Source organism: Ceratotherium simum, chromosome 14 (genome assembly GCF_057802395.1).
Source record: "Ceratotherium simum simum isolate JZ-2026a chromosome 14, ASM5780239v1, whole genome shotgun sequence".
NCBI classification, from domain to species: Eukaryota; Metazoa; Chordata; class Mammalia; order Perissodactyla; family Rhinocerotidae; genus Ceratotherium; species Ceratotherium simum.
This window is the reverse complement of record NC_141913.1, coordinates 59,325,297-59,346,185: the sequence shown is the minus strand read 5'-3', so window position 1 is coordinate 59,346,185 and position 20,889 is coordinate 59,325,297. Positions and strand designations below refer to the sequence as shown.

At 42.8% G+C, this 20,889-nt stretch overlaps 1 protein-coding gene across 2 annotated transcripts; it reads right to left on the bottom strand.

Annotated features, from left to right (window-relative positions):
* Nucleotides 1-10,127: 10,127 nt before the first annotated feature.
* TIMM21 (translocase of inner mitochondrial membrane 21) lies at nt 10,128-20,763 on the bottom strand. Of its 2 annotated transcripts, none has more exons than XM_087439338.1 (6): nt 20,164-20,763; nt 13,387-13,449; nt 13,191-13,288; nt 10,932-11,005; nt 10,720-10,843; nt 10,128-10,632 (listed from the first exon to the last, which is right to left on the bottom strand). In XM_087439338.1, exons 1-5 carry the CDS (start codon nt 20,462-20,464, stop codon nt 10,732-10,734), a joined length of 648 nt encoding a protein of 215 aa, XP_087295464.1. In that variant the 5' UTR covers nt 20,465-20,763; the 3' UTR covers nt 10,128-10,632; nt 10,720-10,731. The 2 variants fall into 2 exon arrangements, with proteins under 2 accessions (XP_087295464.1, XP_004422692.2); XM_004422635.3 differs by having other exon boundaries at nt 10,738-10,843; nt 20,164-20,761.
* Between the last annotated feature and the right edge of the window lie 126 nt (nt 20,764-20,889).

Here is a 20,889-nt window from a genome sequence, read left to right as displayed (position 1 = left end):
GTCACCTGGATATTGATGTGTTTGGCCCCTGTTTAACTATTGTTCAGAGCTCCCCACACATTGGACTCCCAAATCTCTAGTCTAGACTCTAGGAATCTGCAGGTGCCTTTCACATAGGAGGAATGCCAGCAGCCCATTTGGAAAACATCCTTAGAGTCGCAACCACAGGAAGCAAATCGAGAACACTTCAAAGACTGGATGCAGTCAAGCCGAGAGCTGCACTTGCTCCCTTGGTCAGATGTACCCCACTGTTACACTGTCAGGTGAGAGCTGTAGCTACCAAGTGGCACCATGAGCAGGAAACTTCCACATGGGTCTTAGCAAAGGCATTAGCACTCCTGGATTAAATAAATTAGAATAAAATCAATATTAATAATAACACTTTTTATAATTCTTTTATATGAAAAATAATGAACCTATTACTATCCAATTGTATTACTTGAAACTACTTGAAATGACGTTATTTTTATGTATTATGTCAATTTCATATATCTATAGGCTAAATGCAAACTGATAGAAACAACTGTGACATTTAGCTTAATATATTTGTGCCTCTTATCTGAATTGCTCCTAAATAAACTTGACAGCATTTACTGGCAGCACATCACACACAGCAGCTGGTGGGTTCCAGAAAAAATCACAGATAATTTTTATCATCTGTGCTAAAGACAAGGCATCCTGTTTGTTTCATCGAGAAATCAATACATATTCCTTTAGAGTCTCCTCTATAGGCAGAAAGCCAGGTGCCTCACTCAGTATTTATTTGTTGATAGCATCTACTTGTCTCCAAACTAATACTGACAATTTTGCTTAAATAAATGAACATTCCCATTTCCACATTCTCATGTGGTAGAAACAGTAAATGAATGAACAACGAGTCTCATAAATGACACCTGCTTTTGGACTAGAGTATCATTATTGACAAAGACCATTCTGATCCTTCTCTTCATTCATTGTTGTGTCAGTCCTCCCATGATTAGATGCTACAACACAGATCAGATAGTAGTTAGTGTGAGCAATACACGCAGCCATTGACACCAGTTGCAAGAAATGAAGTCAGGATTCTCTAATCGATGAATGTAGCATTTCCAACTAAGCTTTCATTTTGGTATGCTTTCTTTTATTATTATTTTTTAATTCCTCAGATCTCAAAGTAATAAATGGAATTGATACATGTTAAACATCTTATGATGTATTTGCCCTTTTGTTAACTGTTTTTAACAAAAATTCATCACAAATTCCATGAAAAAGGGGAGAAGACGGAAAGAGGAGGAGAGGGAGAGGCATTTTATAATTTATTGGAGATCTAGGATTGTAAACCAGAGGAGCACTGACTAATCTTTTTCTAGCTTGGGTGAGGAATCTGTAAGTGGGACATTGGTGGAAAAGGGGCAGAATGCCTCAGCAAGTCGTCTGGCTGTCGGGGAAATTTGGGCAGCACATTTCTTACAAGCTGCTCATGAAAACTGACTGCTGGGAGCGTCATGTGCCACACAGTGAAAAGCACAATGGGGCCAAGATCCCCTCTGGACAGTCAATGGATAATTGCAGAATATCCAATACAGCTAATTAATGCAAATGGATATGCTGAGCTGCGTATGTTGGAGTTTTCAAGTAAATGGTTACACCGTTTTCACTGCAGTCAAAATGTTTTACCATGAAAACATTCTTTTCTAAAAGTGCACAAAACTCTCTCTAGGGTCAAATCAATAGATATAAATCAAAGCATTTATTGTGGTTCTAGTAACTATTTGATCTGAATATTACTTTCTTTTCTTTGCATTTTTGTTTTGGTGTATTAGGAAGTAAGTGGTCTTACAAGTTGGTTGCTCCATAAACCATTTTTTTGCTGCCTTATAAATGTATCCTGAAGAGTGGTGTATGTTTTTCTTCTGCCAACCTTGCTACTGGAGGTATACCAACCTTCTAGAGGCATTAGATTTATGCTATTTTGGTTGTTGTTTGGTTTTACTAATGCAGGATTGCTTTTGGATGGGACAGGACTGCATCCATAATTTCTGCATTGTTCCATTTCTTGTAGCTGGCATCCCACGAATTCAGTAGCTTCTTAAGTCACCTTCTGAGTAATGTCTTCCTATGTATTAGAACTATGGACGTTTCTGAAGCTTGGATTTAATGAAAAGATTTTTAGAACCTACTATCTTCCAAATACTCTAAGAGCTAGAGGTACAAAAGTGAAAATGATATCAGGGCCAGCCCAGTGGTGCAAGCGGTTAGGTGCGCGCGCTCCGCTGCGGTGGCCCAGGGTTTGCCAGTTCAGATCCCGGGCGTGCACCGACGCACCGCTTGTCAAGCCATGCTGTGGCGGGGTCCCATACAAAGTGGAGGAAGATGGGCATGGATGTTAGCCCAGGGCCAGTCTTCCTCAGCAAAAAGAGGAGGATTGGCAGATGTTAGCACAGGGCCGATCTTCCTCACACACACACACACAAAATATGAAAATGATATCTTCTATAATCTAAAGGGAAAATAAGAGATACATTGATAGTTGCAATATAACTAGGTGACAGCTATTGTTGAAACATCTCTGTACCACCTCATGTGATCCTTATGGAAACCTTATGAGTAGTATTGTTGTCCTAATTTGAGAGATGAGGAAACTGAACTGCAGAGAGGTGGAGAAATGTGAAAGGCAACATTAGGTAATGGTAAATCAGACCGGCCTGGGTTTGAATCCCTGGTTCCGAGGCCACACAAAGTGGATGACCTTGAGTTACCTACTGCCCTAGTGGTTGCTTCTGGTTGCCTCCTGAATGGTGGGCCCTAAAAGATATGCCCACGCTCCAGTCCCCAGAACCCGTGGATATTATCTTATAAGGCAAGGGTTTGGGAGGCGCAGTGGGAGGTGGACTGAAATGGGTATCAGAAGAGGTTGGTTCCAGTCTCCTAGTGGGTAGAGACCCCTCCCTCCTGTTCCACATTAGGTGGACCCAGGAGGCATTAAAAGACATTGCAAGATTGAATGCATGAGTGAGAAATCCTGTCTCTGGTTCCCAGGGACTTATGGAGCTCCAGTTTCCTCATTAAAACAGGAGCCCCTGGTCAGCCCCGTCACGGCTGTGAGGACCAGAGGAGATCACGTCTGGTAAGGTGTGCCTTCAGGTAAGCAAATATATGGGCCTGGGGTGTGGGAGACCCGGCTGTGTATCTTTCTGTGCCCTCTAAAGGCATTGTCAATAATTATGGGTCATAGAAAAATGCCTTGTGGTCCCAATTTTTATGTGGAAGTTTATGGATGTCTGTAGAAGGCTTTTGAAAATGCCACTGAGGGAAGGAGAAATCTTACCAATAAAACTGTAGCTTCTACCACTGCTTTGGTAGAAAGGAACGTGCAAGTGGCCCGATGTTAAGCATTAAGAAGATTCCAAGTAGCTGAGAATGTTCACTGGCGAAACACACATAACCGTCTGAAAACAACCTATCAGAGGTGCTTTTGAATGTAAGGGTATGGAGGAGGGAGCCCATGGAGGACGAGCTTGCCCAGGGTGGCTGGACCACGGTTGGGGGAAGGACAGATCGGGGAGCGCTGGAGATCAAGGCAGAACACTAGGCCCTGATTTCAGCATCAGCTCTGCTGGCGAGATTTAGCTTTCTCAGGACAGCTGGGAGTCACTGAAGGGTGTGGATAGGGTCAGAGCACAGTCAGATCTGAGTTTTAGCAAGCAACTCATGCAGTGAGGAGGGAAGACTAGTTGGGGAGAAATTGGGGGCAGAGACTGATTTACGAGATGATTCTCACTTCCCAGCTGACAGCCGCTAGGAGCACCTAACAGTGAGGGGTCAGTTAATTAAAAACTAATTTACGGAGGAAGGAGAAAAAATGTGTAGCCAAAATTGTAAAATTAGATGCAATTTAGGATAAAAAAGAACAACAGCACTGAAAGAAACAAATATAAGGATATTATAATGGAAAAGAACAGAACACAGGGTTTCTGTACATTACTAATGCTTGGTGTTGAGGGAGACTTCAGGATTCAGGGTACCAAGGTAAATAAAGTCTAAGACTGAGACTAGGACGAAGGACACACCCAGGTCTGGGACACAAGCCTGGTAGGGTGAGTGGTCTAATCTTTCCATTCTGGAACTTATGAAGTACTTGGCATGTATAAAAGTCATCACTTGTATCTAGGGGTGGGTCCAAGTTTGAGGGCCCCCAGGCTTAGACAGTTTCTGGAATCTTCCATAAGAAAGAGAATACAAAATTAAGTACTGGGCTTTGGGGTCTGTGAAAGTAGAGCCCTGATCTTCAGCTTCATTACCTTCTGGGTAAATTTGCCCATGTGTAGTGGAAGGTGTAAAGTATTATCATGAATGGACAGCCATGGACCCACCAACCAGCTTAAGAACTCATCTATGACCAAGCCCACAAAGCTCATCCCTTACCCCGTCTCCCACCAGAAGTATCATTCTCCCAAACTTGGGCTTATCTTTCACGTTTCTTTATGAAGTGTGCCATATATGTATGTATCTGTTTTTTTTTTAATTTTTAATTTTATTTTTCCCCCAAAGCCCCAGTAGATGGTCGTATGTCATAGATGCACATCCTTCTAGTTGCTGTACGTGGGACGCGGCCTCAGCATGGCCGGAGAAGCGGTGCGTCGGTGCGCGCCTGGGATCCGAACCCGGGCCGCCAGCAGCGGAGTGCGTGCACTTAACCACTAAGCCACGGGGCCGGCCCTATGTGTGTATCTTTAAACAATATTTTATTTACTTTGCATGCTTCTGGACTTTATATAAATGATGTCAAAATACACATTTTGCAATTGGCCTTTTTGCTCAAGGTATTTGTGAGATCTGTGCTGGTGCATGTAGCTGTCATTGGTTCTCTTTCCCTCACATTGTCTAAGTACAGGTGTTCCCTGCTTTGCACAGTGCCATGAAACACGCACATATCAGTCCTTCTCCTGGACTTTTACTGTTCTGAGGTGTCTTAGTCTATTTGGGCTGCTATGATAAAATACCACAGACTGGACAGCTTACAAACAACAGAAATTTACTGCTCACAGTTCTAGAGGCTGGAAGTTCAAGATCAGGGTGCCAGCATGGTCTGGTGAGGAACCTCTTCCAGGTTGTAGACTCTTCACTGTGTCCTCACATGGTGGAAGGGTTGAGGGAGCTCTCTGGGGTCTCTTTTATAGGAATACTAATCCCATTCATGGGGGCCCCACCCTCACGACCTAATCACCTCCCAAAGGCCCTCTCCTCCTAATACTATCACCTTGGGGGTTAGGATTTCAACATATGAATTCTAGGGGGACACAAACATTCAGACCATAACATATGGTAACTGAAATTGTGTATCATAGTATTTTTCATTAATCTTCTGTCCAAACTTGCCAGATTTTTGCTCTTATGTATTTTGTACTTGGCTCCAGGTGCATGTGCCAGAGATTTTCTAAGGTAAACAGCTATGGGAGGATGTCCTGGGTTATGGAGGATCTGCATTTTCAACTACACTAAATAATGCTCAGTTGTTACCCAGCAGGTCCCACTATAACCCCCCAGCAGTGGATAAGGGATCCCTGTGCTCCCTTCACTTCTTTACTGATTTAACATTTTTTCAGCAATTCTGGTAGATGAAGACTAGTCACCCATTCTGCATTTTCTTGATTTTAGTGAGGCTGAAAATATTTCCAGAAGTTCCTTAGCTCTGGGTGTTCTCCTCTCCTCTTCACTGAATAACTATTCCAGTCTTTCGTCCACTTTTGCACTAGGTTCCTCCTCGCTACTTGTTTTGGAGTTCTTTGCACGTTCTGAAAAGCAATCCTTTCTTGGCTACATATGCTTTAAAGTTGTCTCATTAGTGACTTACTTTTATTTATTTAGTTATTATTTCTGATTAAGTTCTTAATTTTAAAATCAATCTTTTTCTTCATGGTTTCGAATTTCGTGTCTTATTTAAGGAATCTTTTCCAAAAGTGTCATGAGGATATTCCATATCATTTTCTACAAGTTGTAAGGTTTTAATGTACCTGGAATTGATTCTTGTGTGCTGTGGGGTAGAGACCCAATTTCATTTTTCTCCCTGGGGTAACTAATTGTTCCAGCACTATTTGTTGAATATTGAATCCTCTCCCATAGCTCTGTAATATAGCCTCTGACGTATAACCAGTTTCCTGTCTCTAGGTCTGTCTGGGTCTCTGTTTTGTTCCGTTTGTTTAATTGTCTATGGCTGCGTGAACACCGTGCTGCATTAATGACCGCAGCTTTCCAGTAAGTGCTGAGATCTGGGTGGGCAAGTCCCTCTTCACTGAGGGCACACATTCTTCGAAAGAAACAAGTCAACTCTTTCAGCAGCCTAGCAAACTAACCACAGATCGATCCAACTATCTGCCTCGTCCATGCTTGTCACTGGGGACACTGCAGGAGAGGGTCGCACATCAGTGCAGATCAGCATTTTCACACATTTTCTGAGTCTGGTCTCATGTTGGCCATCAGTTCCTGGTCAGTTTCCTCTCTTCCCCTTCAGAGGCTATTCTAAACTTTCATCTCCCTCTTCAAGTCCCAAACCCACTCTGACTTCTCTCTCAGCTGATGATGTACGAGGCTAGCCAGCTGGGAACACCTCCAAATCTGTCACCCACGCACAGACTTCTCTGCATGTGCCACTATCCTGCCTTCAGCTCTGCTCTGAATCAAATTCCCAGGGACCTTGCTCCACCCTTGCCCTTTATCTTCCCTGGATTTCAACCTCTCCTCCATCGCCTCTTTTCCTTTTGCATGTTCCCACATTTCTTTCATCTTTAACAACACAACAAAAATATAAGACAAAAATTTGAAATTCAAAATGAAAACACGGAAGTCCTTCCCTTAGCCTCTGTTAACCATCATAGGGAATGAGGGGACTGCAAGACGGCGTGCGGTCAGGGGACTCAGTCCCGCGGCAATCTCTCCCTCCATGGTCACCACTGTCCCTCTACTGCTCCACCTGGCAGTTCATTCACCCCTGCAGCTTCAGCAGCTGCCTCTCTGCAGGTGATGCTTAGCTCTCCTTCTCTAGGCCAGATAGTCTCCTGAGCACCAGATGTGAATATCCTGTTGCTTCTAGACTCTTCCCCTGGCTGACTCAGATGTACCTCGAGCTCGATGCAGAATTTAGTATCCTCCACTCATAATCCATTCCCTTCCTGAATTCTTAACACCACTCCAGTCAGACCTGAAAGCTGTTCTTGAGTCCTCCATGTTATTTCCTACACCCACGTGGTGGCAAAGTCCTGTCCTTTTACTCCCTAAGTATTTCTCAAATGTCCCAACTCTTTCCTAGCTTCATCTCGTCTGAACTATCGTAGTAACTTTCATCCTGGTCTCTTTCCCTTGAGTCTCATCATTCACACAGCTAGGAATTCCTTCTAGAATATAGACACAGTAGCTTCAATTCCTGCTCAAATTTTCCTTGATCTTCTGCATTGCCTACAGAATGAAAACGTCTACCTGCTGTCACGTGACGTACTAGACCCCAGCACCCACAACCCCGCCCCTGCTCCAGTACTCCAGTCACACACACTGGCCATTTTCACTCTCAGCCCTTGCAGGTTTGCAGCTTTTGTACACACAGCTCTTTCTGCTCTGTCACAGCCGTCAACTTGGTCCTTTTGCATTCCAGTTCAAATGGCGTTTCATCTGAAAGAAATCCTTTCTTGACCAACCCCACACTGGATGAGGTCCCTCTGTTCTAACTTTCCTTCATACATGTACCGGGTTTTAATCACACAGACCATGTAATCACATGGATAGTGTCCGTCCCCCCTCCTGGACTGTAAGCCCCAAGAAAGTGAGGGCGGTGTCTGCGAGTGCTCACCACTGCAACTTCAGCACTGCCCAGTACCGGGTACTCCCTTCCCCTTCATTGTATTCCATGCCAGTGATCACTAGTGCTAGTAGATGCTTCTGGACCTTTGCACATGCTCTTTCTTTGGCTGAGAATGTTCCCTCCTCACATGGTGACTTGGCAAACTCCTACCTGCCCATCAACCTCATCTCTAATGGTGCCTCCTCTCTGAAGCCTCTGACTGCCCTGGGCAGACTTGCTGCCTGAGCCCCACGCTCTCACTGGGTCAGACCACCAGAGCAACCACATTTTTTTTACCTACTTAAAATTCTTCCAAGATAGGGGTTGTTAATTTTTCCTTTTAGGGTTCTCTGCACCTAGCATAGGGTCTCACATATAGCATGTCAATAAACATTTGTTGAATGAATGAAATCTAACAGATGGAACACATTAGTACTATATTAAGTATATTAAATAGTTGTATATAAAGTAAGTATGACCTTAAGTGGAAATCCATAAAAAAGGAATTGGGGAATCATATTTGGACGAGAATATGGAAACAGAAGTAATACCACTAGCTCACCAAATGGAAGGAAATGGTTACTTAGCACTGATTTAAAAAAAGTTGTGGAGTCTGCGAGGTAGGCAGATAGGCTGGATATCTCATTTTGCTAAAAGGAGAACCTCTGAAAAATTGACTTGTCTTGCCAACAATTTCTTCATTGAGGCGATAGAGGGACACAAGGGGAAATGCTGCTCTAGACGTAATTCTGACAAAAAAGATCACTGATTGGGGATGAAGTAATAAAAGCCTTGGAAGAAAATGACCATATCATTCTTTTAATTCGTATAAATGATAGAAGGGGATACTGGGCAGTCAGACGTGAACCCCATATTTTAGAAAAAATTTCAGAGAAAAGATGGGAGCAAGCCCATGACAGAGACGCCAGAATCAGAACCGGAGATGACAAGGTTGATTAAAGAAGCTTTTTCAACAAAAGAAATTTTAACATGTGGTATCAAATTACATTAGAGGGAAAGAAAACAAAGGTATCTAAAAAATTGCATAACATTTTCTCATGGTTATACAGAAGAATCTTTTCAGTACAGAGATTTTTCCTTTTGTATTTCTGATTATAAAAGTAACGTAATGATAAGCTCATATCTTAAAGGGGCATCATAAAATGGGAGGCACATGAAGATGAATATAGAAAAACATTGGTCCTAAACCATAAGAACAGGGTCAGGAAGGAAGGCTAAAGCCCCAACCAGCTCCTAGGACAGGTCCCTGTCAAGCCCTGGTTTGAGCAGGTCCTGTGAAAGAGCAGGGCTGCTCGTCTGAGTGTAGGATAGCAAGCAGAACTTCTCAGCCTGTTAAATGTTGACATTTCAGACAAGGATAACAACACTGAAATTGAACATTCTACTGGAAAGCAGAGGGAAAAATGGTTAGGAGACGAAGCCAAAGTTAAAGTTCACCCAGCCACTGTAAAATGTGGTACCTCAGGGAGACAAGGGTGTCTGCTGTGATATTTTCTGTATTTCCTAAATGTTGGAAATTTTTCATAATTAAAGTTAAAAATATTTAAAACAAGCAATTAAACAAACTACAGCAAGAACTAAATCAAGCAGGGAGACAGACTAAAAGGGGGAGACAGACTGCTTGGGGCTCCTTCCATCCCAAATACGCTACAAGTACACATAAGAAATTCCTCTGTAGCAGTTGAGAGAGAAGGCAGGCACATTTTATAGGGATTCCTCAACACTGGAGATCTCTCCCAGTGCACGCAGCACTTTATACAGATGTGTGATTACACTCTTGTAAGTCAGTCACTTTTCTCCAAGTCCTCTGTAAACAATTCAAATAAAATAGGGTTTCCATATCCCAAAAAGGCATTACCTATATGCTTAAATGACTCTCACTCCTTTCCATGCTTCTTTCGGCAGTATAAAGCATCAGTGCAAGTCCTAAAGGAGAAGGGACACTTCAAGGGCGCCTCCTATGGTCCAGGCACTGGCACTTATCACCTCGTTCAGTCATCCTAACAAGCCACGACAGCAAGGTTTGACGAGACTAAAGTACCTGCCCAGGCCCACATACCTGGTGAGAGCCCAGGTCCAGCCGACTTTAGAGCGTGTACTTTCCCCACAGCATACAATGCCCCCACTCACAGAGGGGCAAACATGAGATATACCGGATTACTAAAAATCATACTATGTGTATAACCTTTCTATGGTAATTCTGAAGAGTGCATTTATCATTTCTTCCCCTACAGTTCTCAAATATTTTCAAATGTGCATCTCAAGTCAGATTCTAAAGTATATGGAAGGAAGCATCTTTTTGTTTGTTTTAATTTTATTTCAGATTTTACACAGTTATACAACATAAAAAAGCATAAAATACTGAACTCTATTTTCTTATTTACAGTGAAAATTTTTAATAATAAAAATTTCTTATCATAAAAGATGATATTAAGTAGAGCACAAATACTGTCCATGATTGATGATTCAATGAGATAACATAAAATATGCTCTATTTCATGATTTTTCACTCTACAAGAAAATCTCAAATTCAGTTTGTCTAAATGCAACAACTACCCAGTTACATTCACTTTTACGAGCTATATACTCTTTCCTGTCTTATTCAAAACAGACTCTGGAAGAGAGCTGTGAAGATCAGAGTTGTGAGTCTGCACTGTTCAGCATCCATCAGGAAACAGCATGTTTGCTTGATTCTTTTAATTATCTTAGGATCGATTATCTTCAATGATAATAGTTCTTCTAGGGTAGGGTTCAAGTTCTACAAATATATACTGAAATTCATATTCACCACTTTCTGGGTTCTGAAAAAAAAAAAGGTATTTCAAGGTGTTATTTTTCTTTCCAGTGCTTTCAGTAGTAAGCACTGCATTCAGAATCACCTAACCCACCACGACTGACGCTCACACCTCTTTCACTTCGACATGCACGGTTCCTTGCTTCCCAGGCTCGGAGCCCTGGATGTAGAATTTCACACGCATGTGTTTCAGCCCGTCTTTTACGTATTCAATAAAACTGTCAAGAAATTGAAGGAACATAAGGCTAAATTCCTTTCACTTAAAAATCATCCCCGAGCTTTCCGGATTTGAGTAAACTGCGGTACCTGACGTGCTGCCTTCGCCCGCGCCTCGTCACCTCCCCGAAGCCTTTCACGGGCTCCCCAAAGACACTTATTACCTATAGCACAAAGACAATGTGTTATTCAGCAAGTGTTATTTTTATTTTAAACTTTCTAAGAAAATATCTTCTGATGAACCAAGTGATTTATTTTAGGAAAAAAGAAATCAGTAAGCCTGGGACACTTTCAAAATGACAACTCCAATAATGAGAAAACTCAAAAAAGTTATTATGCAAAAATCATCCCATAAATAACTTAAATATTTCATGCACAGAGCTTGAAATAGGTAACTTCATGGTGTTACTTGTAGTTTCACAACAGTGCAGGCAGAAGTGAAGCTGGTCCCACTCCCCTTATAAAAACAAACACAATAAAACAAAGTGTTCAGATATTTAAATGTGTGAGCATTTTTAGTGAAATTTACCTAATGGGGTCTAATACTAAAAGCTATAAGACCAAAACGATTTTTTAAGTCACTAAACACAGTGAAATAAAAACAAGTAATAATGATCTATTTAAAACAAACCAGATCTAGAGACGTGAATCAATTATTTTTAACAGGAAAACTCATAAGTGGAAATGTAGTTTTTATTGAATTTAAAATGCAAATATTTTGGAACCTTTTCAAAAAAATAGAAATTTGATATCAAACTAAAATTTTACCTCAACTCTATAAAATTTTTCTTATTTTGTTGGGAAATCTTCAGTATCACATTTTTCAGGCATAAATCAAAAGGACTAATATGTTAAGATGAGAGATAAATATTTAAGAACTGTGTAGCTGAAACAAACAGAACAACTGTTCAGATAATCTACTTTAATAGATTCAACATATCAGTATCAGAACACGGGGATTTTCTATTTTTCAACCAGGCACAGTGCCTGGCAAAGAACAGGCTCTTAATGTTGACAAAATCGATCTGTTAAAGTTTAATTATTATTCGTAGAGCTCTTTTAGGCAGCAAATTAAGTTATGACTTTAGAGTTGCATCCTATCATTTAATTATGCTACTCCTCATATTTATTTTTGTAGTCTATAGAGTTTCTGTCAGGTAATGTGGTCTCCCAATAACTATAATAGAAACCTTCCTCACTTCCTGCTCATTTTCAACTTACTCAGAGGTGCATCTCCCTGCCTCCTTCTCCATGGTTCTCAGACTTCCCAGAATCCACTTACGAGAAATCAGTAGATTTCACAAGAAAGATGCCAGAGACCACTAGCTTCTGAGGTTTCCTCCCCGACGTGATGAGAGAAACCGATGGAGCATTTGGTGGTGTGCCCCAGGGAAGCCCAGTGCAGGGCACGCAGGCTGAGAGCGCGGGTTTGCATCTTCCCCTCACCAGGGAGTGCATGTTCTGTTTCCTGGCATTATTCCTCAGTCTGTGAGAAGCAGCCCTCATACTTATGATGTTATCTGCTATCTTCTCTCAAGGTACAAGAGTTAAGATTTCAATGAGTAACATTTTTCAACGCTGAAGGCTTCCGCCCAGGGGGTAAGAAATCTGGCACTTCACAGGCTATACTGGCTTTCCATTTGTGACTGCAAAGCATATATAAAGCCTTCCTTCTGGAAAGGATCTTTCAAAGAGGTGAGGTGGCTTTTCCATATGTCTCCCTCTTTCCAGAGAATGGTTTAGGCAGGTTGTGCTTCAAAGCACAAGATTTGGAACTGGACGAGCTCGGATTCAGGTCCTGGCTCCTGCACTAATCTCAGCAATTTTAGTGGAGTCCTTTAATCTCCTTAAGTGTCACCTTCCCCTTCTGCGAATGGGACAGTAGGACTATCTAACACAAATGGGTTCTGTGAGATTTACTAAAGACAATGCACTCAAACACTGAGCACAATGCTTGGCACACACTGTGCTCTCAATAAGCGCCAACAATTACTATTATATAAGATCATGAGGTCACGACTCAGGTGTTTTTAAAAGACTAGACATATCGCGTGAGTTTAATACTCTGGTATAGTCTAAGCATTTATTATCTATGACAACTAGTAAAATGACTCTCTCTTATACAATTAGGATGAAAACACCCCTAGATGGACCTTTGGCTGCCCTTCATCAAAGCATTTCTAGTACAAAGAGCCAATAACATAATCACAATCCAACCCTTATGGTTTTATTATTACATAAACTTTACTAGTCTCAGAACCGGAATGTGAATTCTGCCCACTACCCCCCAACTCCCCAACATTTTCTCCCGATTATCAGAGTCCGTGTAACTCGGTCTTGAGGACTAACCTCGGGGTGTGATCTGCATTTTTCTAAGGCTTTCCCATATATCTTATTAGGACTGGATGAAGAAAAAAGTTCTTTGAAAATCGTGTAAAACAAGCCACCTGGAAATCACAGAAAAAGAAGATCAAGCAAAGCAAAAGCGAGACAAATGGTAAATAAAAAAGATATTCAGGGGTGTTATACTTGCTGTGTTTTCAACCTGTAATGCTGACTCCAATAAGCACCACTATTAAGTAGGTAAAATCTCTTCCAGCTTCTTTCACTGTAAAGAGAAAACACCACTGAGTTACACGTATGCAGACATATGAGCAGGAACACTCAGGACCTAAGAGTGGGTTTCCACATGTTCTGGAGCAGCTCTTCTCAAACCTCCCTATGAATCAGAACCTCTTGAAGAAACTTTTTTTTGGTTTTTTTTTTTAGAGGGGAAGAGTAGCCCTGAGCTAACATCTGTTGCCAATCTTCCTTTTTTTGCTTGAGGAAGATTGTCTCTGACATAACATCTGTGCCAATCTTCCTCTATTTTGTATATGGGACGCCGCCACAGCATGGCTTGATGAGCAGTGTGTAGGTCCATGCCTGGGATTCCAACCTGTGAACTCCGGGCCACGGAAGTGGAGCTCGAGAACTTAACCACTATGTCACTGGGCCAGCCCCTTGAAGGAACTTTTTAAAAGAATGTCAGCAGAATTCTAGGAGCAGGGCCTAGGAGTCAATACTTGTATTTTGTTTAGTGTAATTTTACTGAGGAAAATTACCTTTCTTACTTTCTAAGCTGAGGAAATCTCTTTAACAAGTGATCCAATCCCCCAGTGTGAAAACAACTGTCACAGATTAGGCAACACAGGACATAGTTTGCTGTCACAGATTAAGGAAAGTGCTGGCTTTGTCAACTGCAGTCAAAGGGATCAAAAGGGGCCTCAACTCTTAACAGTAACTTTCTCATTCTACCACCCCCACTGGCTGTGCCTACAACAAACAGAGAACTAAATTTAGAACAGGAATTTGCTTGGCCAGACAGATTTGTGAATTGAATGGACTTATAAAATGAAGAACCTACACAGAATCTGTACTTTTTTTCCCCAACACTAATAAAAGATGTGCATATGGATTAAACAGAAGTTCTTACAGCTAAATAAATTCAATCGAGATATTATCATGGGACAGAGAATATGTTATGTATATTTATATGTATAGATATATGTATCTACATACATATGCAAAGTGCTTTAATATTACAGTTACAACTACACTTTTTCACTGATGCTGAAAAAGTGAATCACCTCCTGGGGTTATATTTACAGATTAATTTATTCACTACATTAGGAATACAGATTTCTGGGATACAGATTTTTTTTCAGAAACACAACAAAACGGTAACAGGTTATTTTTATAGTATTCCCTTTTGTACAATACGCTTCTATTACTTTTATAAAATAATACTTATTTAAAAGTGCTCTTTAGTATAACAATCCTTCAAGTTTTCAGTACCAGTTCCTAACTGAAAAGATGTGACTGAAATAAGAAGAAGACTGCATCCGCCAGAACCTGTGTGATTCATGGGCTTGATCCACACAAACACTGTCACAAGTCTCCTCTCCTTAGCAAGGCTCAGGAGGCGAGAGGCTGACAATGAGAACATCTCATTTCTTTCTCTACTAAGTTCATACAACACACTTAATGAATATTAACTATCAGCTGTGTGCCCAGCCCCAAGCTGAGAATACAATAACGAGCACACTACTAAGTAGCCATATTATTCCCTGTTACCAAAATCAGGTCTTGGGCCCCAACACCCTGGATTCCTGATTGCCCCTCTAACACAACCATTCCTGCCTTGCTTAGGGTATCTGGAAGGCCTTCTCTATTACTCAATCATAAACATCTACTGTATATCTACTATGTGCAAAGCCCTGTGCTGAGTACTATCCATAGTCTGCACATTTTTAAAATTTCTAAGTATTATTTTATAGTTGTCTTCATCAGAAGCTGCTCATTGCCTACCTTCTTCTTCTTGACCCTTTCAGACCTACACCTTCATGCAAAAAACCCTTGTGCCATTTGTCTCTGCATTTGTCTCTGCAGTAGTGGGTGCTATGGTGAGCCCCCCAGATCCTCTCCTCAGGACTGAGGCTCCCATTCCCTGCCCTGTGGGGAGTTTAGGGGGCTGATGGTTCTCAGCTAAGTTCCCCTCTAGGAAGTCCTTCATCTGAAGAGAACCTTTTCACCCAAGTCATGGCTCTTCCCACACCCAATGCCTGGTTGGTGCTGAAGTAAAAGACTCAGCCCCTACACCTTATGGTGGAAGGACTGTGACGGGCCAGCCCAGCCCCAGAGCTCCCTGGAGAACTGGCTGAGGCCCCTATAGCAAATGTGCTGCCCTACAACTTCTCCCTTTGCATAGTCCTGCTTCCCTCACCCCTCACAGATGTGTTCTGAGAGCACTCCCCAAAAACCTCCTCTATGCAAATCCCACTGAGTCTGCTTCCCTGGGAACCTGACCTACGACAAGTGCTACCAGGCGTGGCCCTAGGAAGCAGCTCTAAATTGGGATTTTGGAGCTGATCACTGGCTGCTGGCTGGTGGATGCAGCACTGACAGGCCTGGCACACAGTGATATGCACTTGTTGCAGCTCTAGTGATGGTGACCTAGGATGGAATACTGGTGGACGTGAACTCGCTGGCTGTTGTCATATTTTGGGAAGTTAGGAGGAACAGCAATCTTAATGACTCGGATTGAATGGCTGAGGTTGGGGGCCACCAATGCACTGGAGAACGATAGTAAAAAGATGAGGTAACTAATCACCAATGAAGATGAAGTGTGAAAGTAGAGGCCTCCTCGATAGCAAAACAAGAGACTCATCTGTTTCACCTAGAGGGCAGAAAAAGCTGAAGGTCAGGCCCAGGGCATAATGGCAGCAGAGAGGCTGGAATTTCAACCCCATCAGGTCTCTCATGTCAAGGCCAGGGTCCTCATTTGGGAGGAAAAGGAACCTGAAGCTTGGTAAGGGGACATCTAGGTTGATGCACTCAAAAATCTTGAATCCATAGATTCTCCTGCACCCTCTGGGCCTGAAGCAGCAGCTCATGCTTCCCAGTTCAAAGCCAGCTCTTCCTCCTCCTTGAAGACTAAGTGGGGGCTTCCACTTAGCAAGATGTGCTCTGGCCAGGTTACAACATCGCTGGGAGGAAGGAGGAAATGGACTGTGTCTTGAAGGAGTCATAGGCCCCACCAGCAGGAGCTGGGAGAGCACATATGTGACTGTATCCTAAGGGCGGTATGAAGGGGTACAGAATACAGAACTGGACAAGTGTGAGTTTATCAATAGGGGAGCACTCTCCTGTGGTCAAGAATTGAACAATCTGGCAAGCACCTTGGGAGCTGAAGCATGACTAGGTTCACTCTTGGAAACATAGAGAGAGGATGGTCCACATTAGGTGAAGTAAAAATGACAGAACTGCCACGGCAAACTGTGGAGGAAAGGATCAAAAAGCTCAGAGAGGGGGCATGCTAGAGTGGATATAATAAATAAAAACCAAAACCCACCAGCTGACTATGTGGAGGGCCTGGAGGACACTGTTTACATCAAACAGGGTGTCCTGAAAGCCATGGGGACGGCCGTGGTATTGAACCATCAGAAGCTACGTGGTTGCGGGGCCGGCCGGGTGGCACAAGCGGTTGGGTGCATGCGCTCCGCTGTGGCGGCCCGGGGTTCGCTGGTTCGGATCCCGGGCGCGCACTGACGCACCGCTTGTCAAGCCATGCTGTGGTGGTGTCCCATGTACAGTGGAGGAAGATGGGCATGGATGTTAGCCCAGGGCCAGTCTTCCTCAGCAAAAGAGGATTGGCAGATGTTAGCTCAGGGCCGATCTTCCTCAAAACAGACAAACAAACAAAAGCTAAGTGGTTGCAACTATTATAATGAACGGCAAGGGTGGAGTGGCAGCCGGGGGTGTCTGCCCTGCAGAGAACAAGACATGATACTAGAAGATGGTGTTCTCAAGGGTGAGACTGATAGGCAGCTCACAAGGATACTGATCAATCTATATTATCACGAGGAATTAATTATGGGTGATCAAGAAGCTGAAGGCAGACGCCCAGTGCAAAGTCATGATCACTGGCTCCCTTTCTGGACCTGAAACAGTTTTCAGACCCGGAAGCCATATACTGAAGGAAAGACCAGCCTCTCTCACGAGGCACCTGACCAAGTACATAGGATTCCCCTGGTTCTTCACCCAAGAGACCTACAGCACTGACTTGGTAACCATGCACTGGAGAAAGGGGAATACTCAAACATTTCAAGGTCTGTTGGACAGTCTGAGTTGACACTGATGCCGCAGGACCCAAAGAGTCATTCTGGCCCCTCTGTTAGGTACATATGGTGGCCGTCTAAGAAGGAGCCTGGCTTGTAAAAGGTGCACAGCTAGGTCCAGGGACTTACCTGGTAATATTTCCCTGATTTCCAATATATAACTGGAATCGATAGGCTCCGCAACTGCCAGCAACAACCGCTCCTTTAGTTCCTTTAAGAGTGGGTTAAAAGCTACCATAATGGGGAAATCAAATGGAAGTCTCTGAAACTGCCCCCCACTGACTCAGACAGTAAATCAAAAACAGTATCACGTCGAAGGGGGAATGGCAGAATAGCTCTATTCTTAAAGACCTAAAGACAGAGGGGTGGTGGTCCCCATCATACTCCCATGTAATACACCAGTCTGCCCCTTACAAAAACCAGACAGAAACTGGAGGATGATAGTGGTCCACTGCAAATTCCACCAAGTAGCAGCCTCACTACAGATGCAATGCCAGATATGATAACTTTACAGAGCACACTAACAAAGCCTCATGGTATTGACCATTGATCTGGAGAATGTATTCTTTTCCTTCTCTGTCGAGAGGGAGCAGCAGGAGCAGTTCGTAGTAACATGAAACTGATAATAACTGTGTATATATAGGGTCTTGCCCAGGATTTGTTTGCCCTGACATAACATAGTTTTAATGGACCCAGACCTTCTGGATCTGAGCTGTCCAATACAGTAGCTACACACCACACATGGCTATTTGACCTTAATTTTAAAATTAACTTTAAGTGAACTTTAAATAAAAACTCAGTTCCTCAGTCACCCTAGCAACATTTCCAGTGCTCAGTAGCCACAGGACCTTATAGGGACAGCACATATATAACATTTCCAACACTGCAGAAAGTTTTACTTGGACAATGCTGTTCTGGACATTCTGCAAAACATCACATTTATCACATTTGTCCACTCTATTTATGCCATCATGTTAGTCAGAGGCAAAAGTAACAAGTGGCACGTATGTTCTATGTTGGGACACTTGGTAAGACGTATGTGCTCCAAGTGCGGGGGATGAGGCCAACAAAGATCCAGGGCTTGCCAACCACATCAGCAAAACTCTTAGGGATATGCTGTATGGGGCATGCTGGGACACCCACCCCAAGTAAAAGATAAACTATTGCATCCTCTATGTCCTACCACGATGTGTGATGGGCCTCTTTGGACTCTGGGGGCAGCATATTCCACATTGGGGGATACTGTTCCCAGCCCTTCACTAAGTCACCAGGAAAGCTGTCACCTTTTATGGGGTCCAGATCAGGGCAGGGCTCTGCAGCAGGCCCCAAGTGCAGTGTAAGCAGTGCTGTTGCTGGAGCAGATGACCTGACACATGCTGTCTGACACTTCTGTGACTGAGACCTCTGCATACAGGCTGTTCATCTGTGCTGAACTTGTAATCACCCCTCACAACCCTGCTCAGGCTATTACGAATGAATGAGTATATTTTTGACATATTCAGCAGACTGCAAAACAATTGGTAGGATACAGTTAAATGTTTTTGTTAAAACCGTTAAAAAGTACATGCACTGAAATGACATAAACCAAAATATTAACAACAGTCATCTTTGTGTGGTATAATCATGGATGTCTGAGTTACTTTTTTTGCTTCCTTTTTAGTTTTTCTACAAATTACTTGTAAAGTGAAGAATTAATAAGTTAAATTTAAAATGACTTACCTTATCCGTAAGAACTTATCTGACTTTACCTGACAGCACTACATTTCACCTTTCCTATTTTATATGTTCCTTCTATTACTGCACATTTCATCGGAAGGTAAGTGATGTTTTGAACATCTTTATAATATAGAAACTCTAACTCAGTATCTGGGCACAACAGCAGTCACTCAAGAGAAGTGTTTATTGAGTTAAACTACATGAGTTAATCTCTATGGATTATGACTCAATAATCTTTCTTTCCTATTTATTCTATCCAATTACTCTTTATCTTATGCTCCCTAGTACTTTCTTTGTAGCACAATTAATCTTTTCTCACTGTTTGTTTCACTCTGTATCTACTTTCTTCTTAATTTAGTGGTAAGCTAACTGAGTATAGGATTCTTAGGCATACCCATTAACATCTGTTCCAGTGCTAAGGATAGGGAAAATGGAAGCTCAAGAAATACTCGTGAATGGCTGACCTCAAGAGCACTGGCCTGGATATTAGAAAGCTGAGATAGGAAAATTTGCCTTTAATTTTCAGTTGTGTGAAAGTGAGGCAGCGTGCCTCCTACGTAAAAGGGACAGCGTTCATGTGTCTGAAAGAGTGAATGCGAGATTCAAAGGAGACGAAATGACAACATCTGGGAAATTGACTTGTCTATTACAAAGTATTAAACAACGGTTAAGTTTCATATAGCTCTCTCCACACCAGAACTAATACAATTTGAGAAAAATTTTCTAGCCATAATTCAACAAAGTTATATTAAAATCAACTTTCAAATTTGAATTCTGTGAAGAAAATTGTAGGCCTATATCTCTGATTCGAAACTGTTTAACGGTTTTACCTTTTACTTTGTGTGAACTGTTTCTCCATCTTTAGCACTGAACTTGTGTAAAGGGGCACTGGCAGCTCTTGTCACGTTTGTTGAAAGACTGATCATTACTGGAGAATTCCTTTTTACCTTTCTGTGACGTTGAGATGGCGGGTTCCCCTCTCTGACTTCTGTGCACAGACACTTGTTTGCTGCTGTCCTCTTTTGCTCTCTGGGGGCTCTGTCCCTGCGTCCAGATGGTTTTCTGGGTGACTCCAAGAATACAGCTAGGTCGCACCGTTTTCGTCCGCTCTTGCAGCCCCCACCTCAAACCCGGGTCAGTCTTCAAACAAGCTTTGTTAAGCACCAAGTGTGGCAAAGACAATCGCTTCCCCGAGGACCTGTGCAGCTTCTCCGTATACTGTACAGCTCGTAGAAAAGTACAAATCATGTTCACAGAAAACCGCTCCGCTCAGGGAAGATGCTAACTACGAAAAGCTTCACTGCCCTCTACACACCCGGCGGACGCGTACTCAAGTCTACACATTCACACTGGAAATTCTGCACGGCGTGTTCGACAAATGTGAGCTCCAGCAGCGTATATTAACACGAAAAGTCTCCCGAAAGAGGCTGACGTCCACCTTCCCTTACCCTCGGGCCTCTCTCTACTTGAATTATATAGCTCCGATTACCCTCTATGCCGACATTCACGCTCTCCCCGCCATGCCTTTGCAAAGTAACCTGGGAAACCCCTAGTAGTCCTGGGAATAGCAGTTCGAGGATCTCACTCCTCACTGAGTTGCCGCAGCGGGGAAGGCATAAGGACTACATCTCCCACAGCGCACGGCGGCCAGAGCCCTCGCTGGGCCTTTAGGC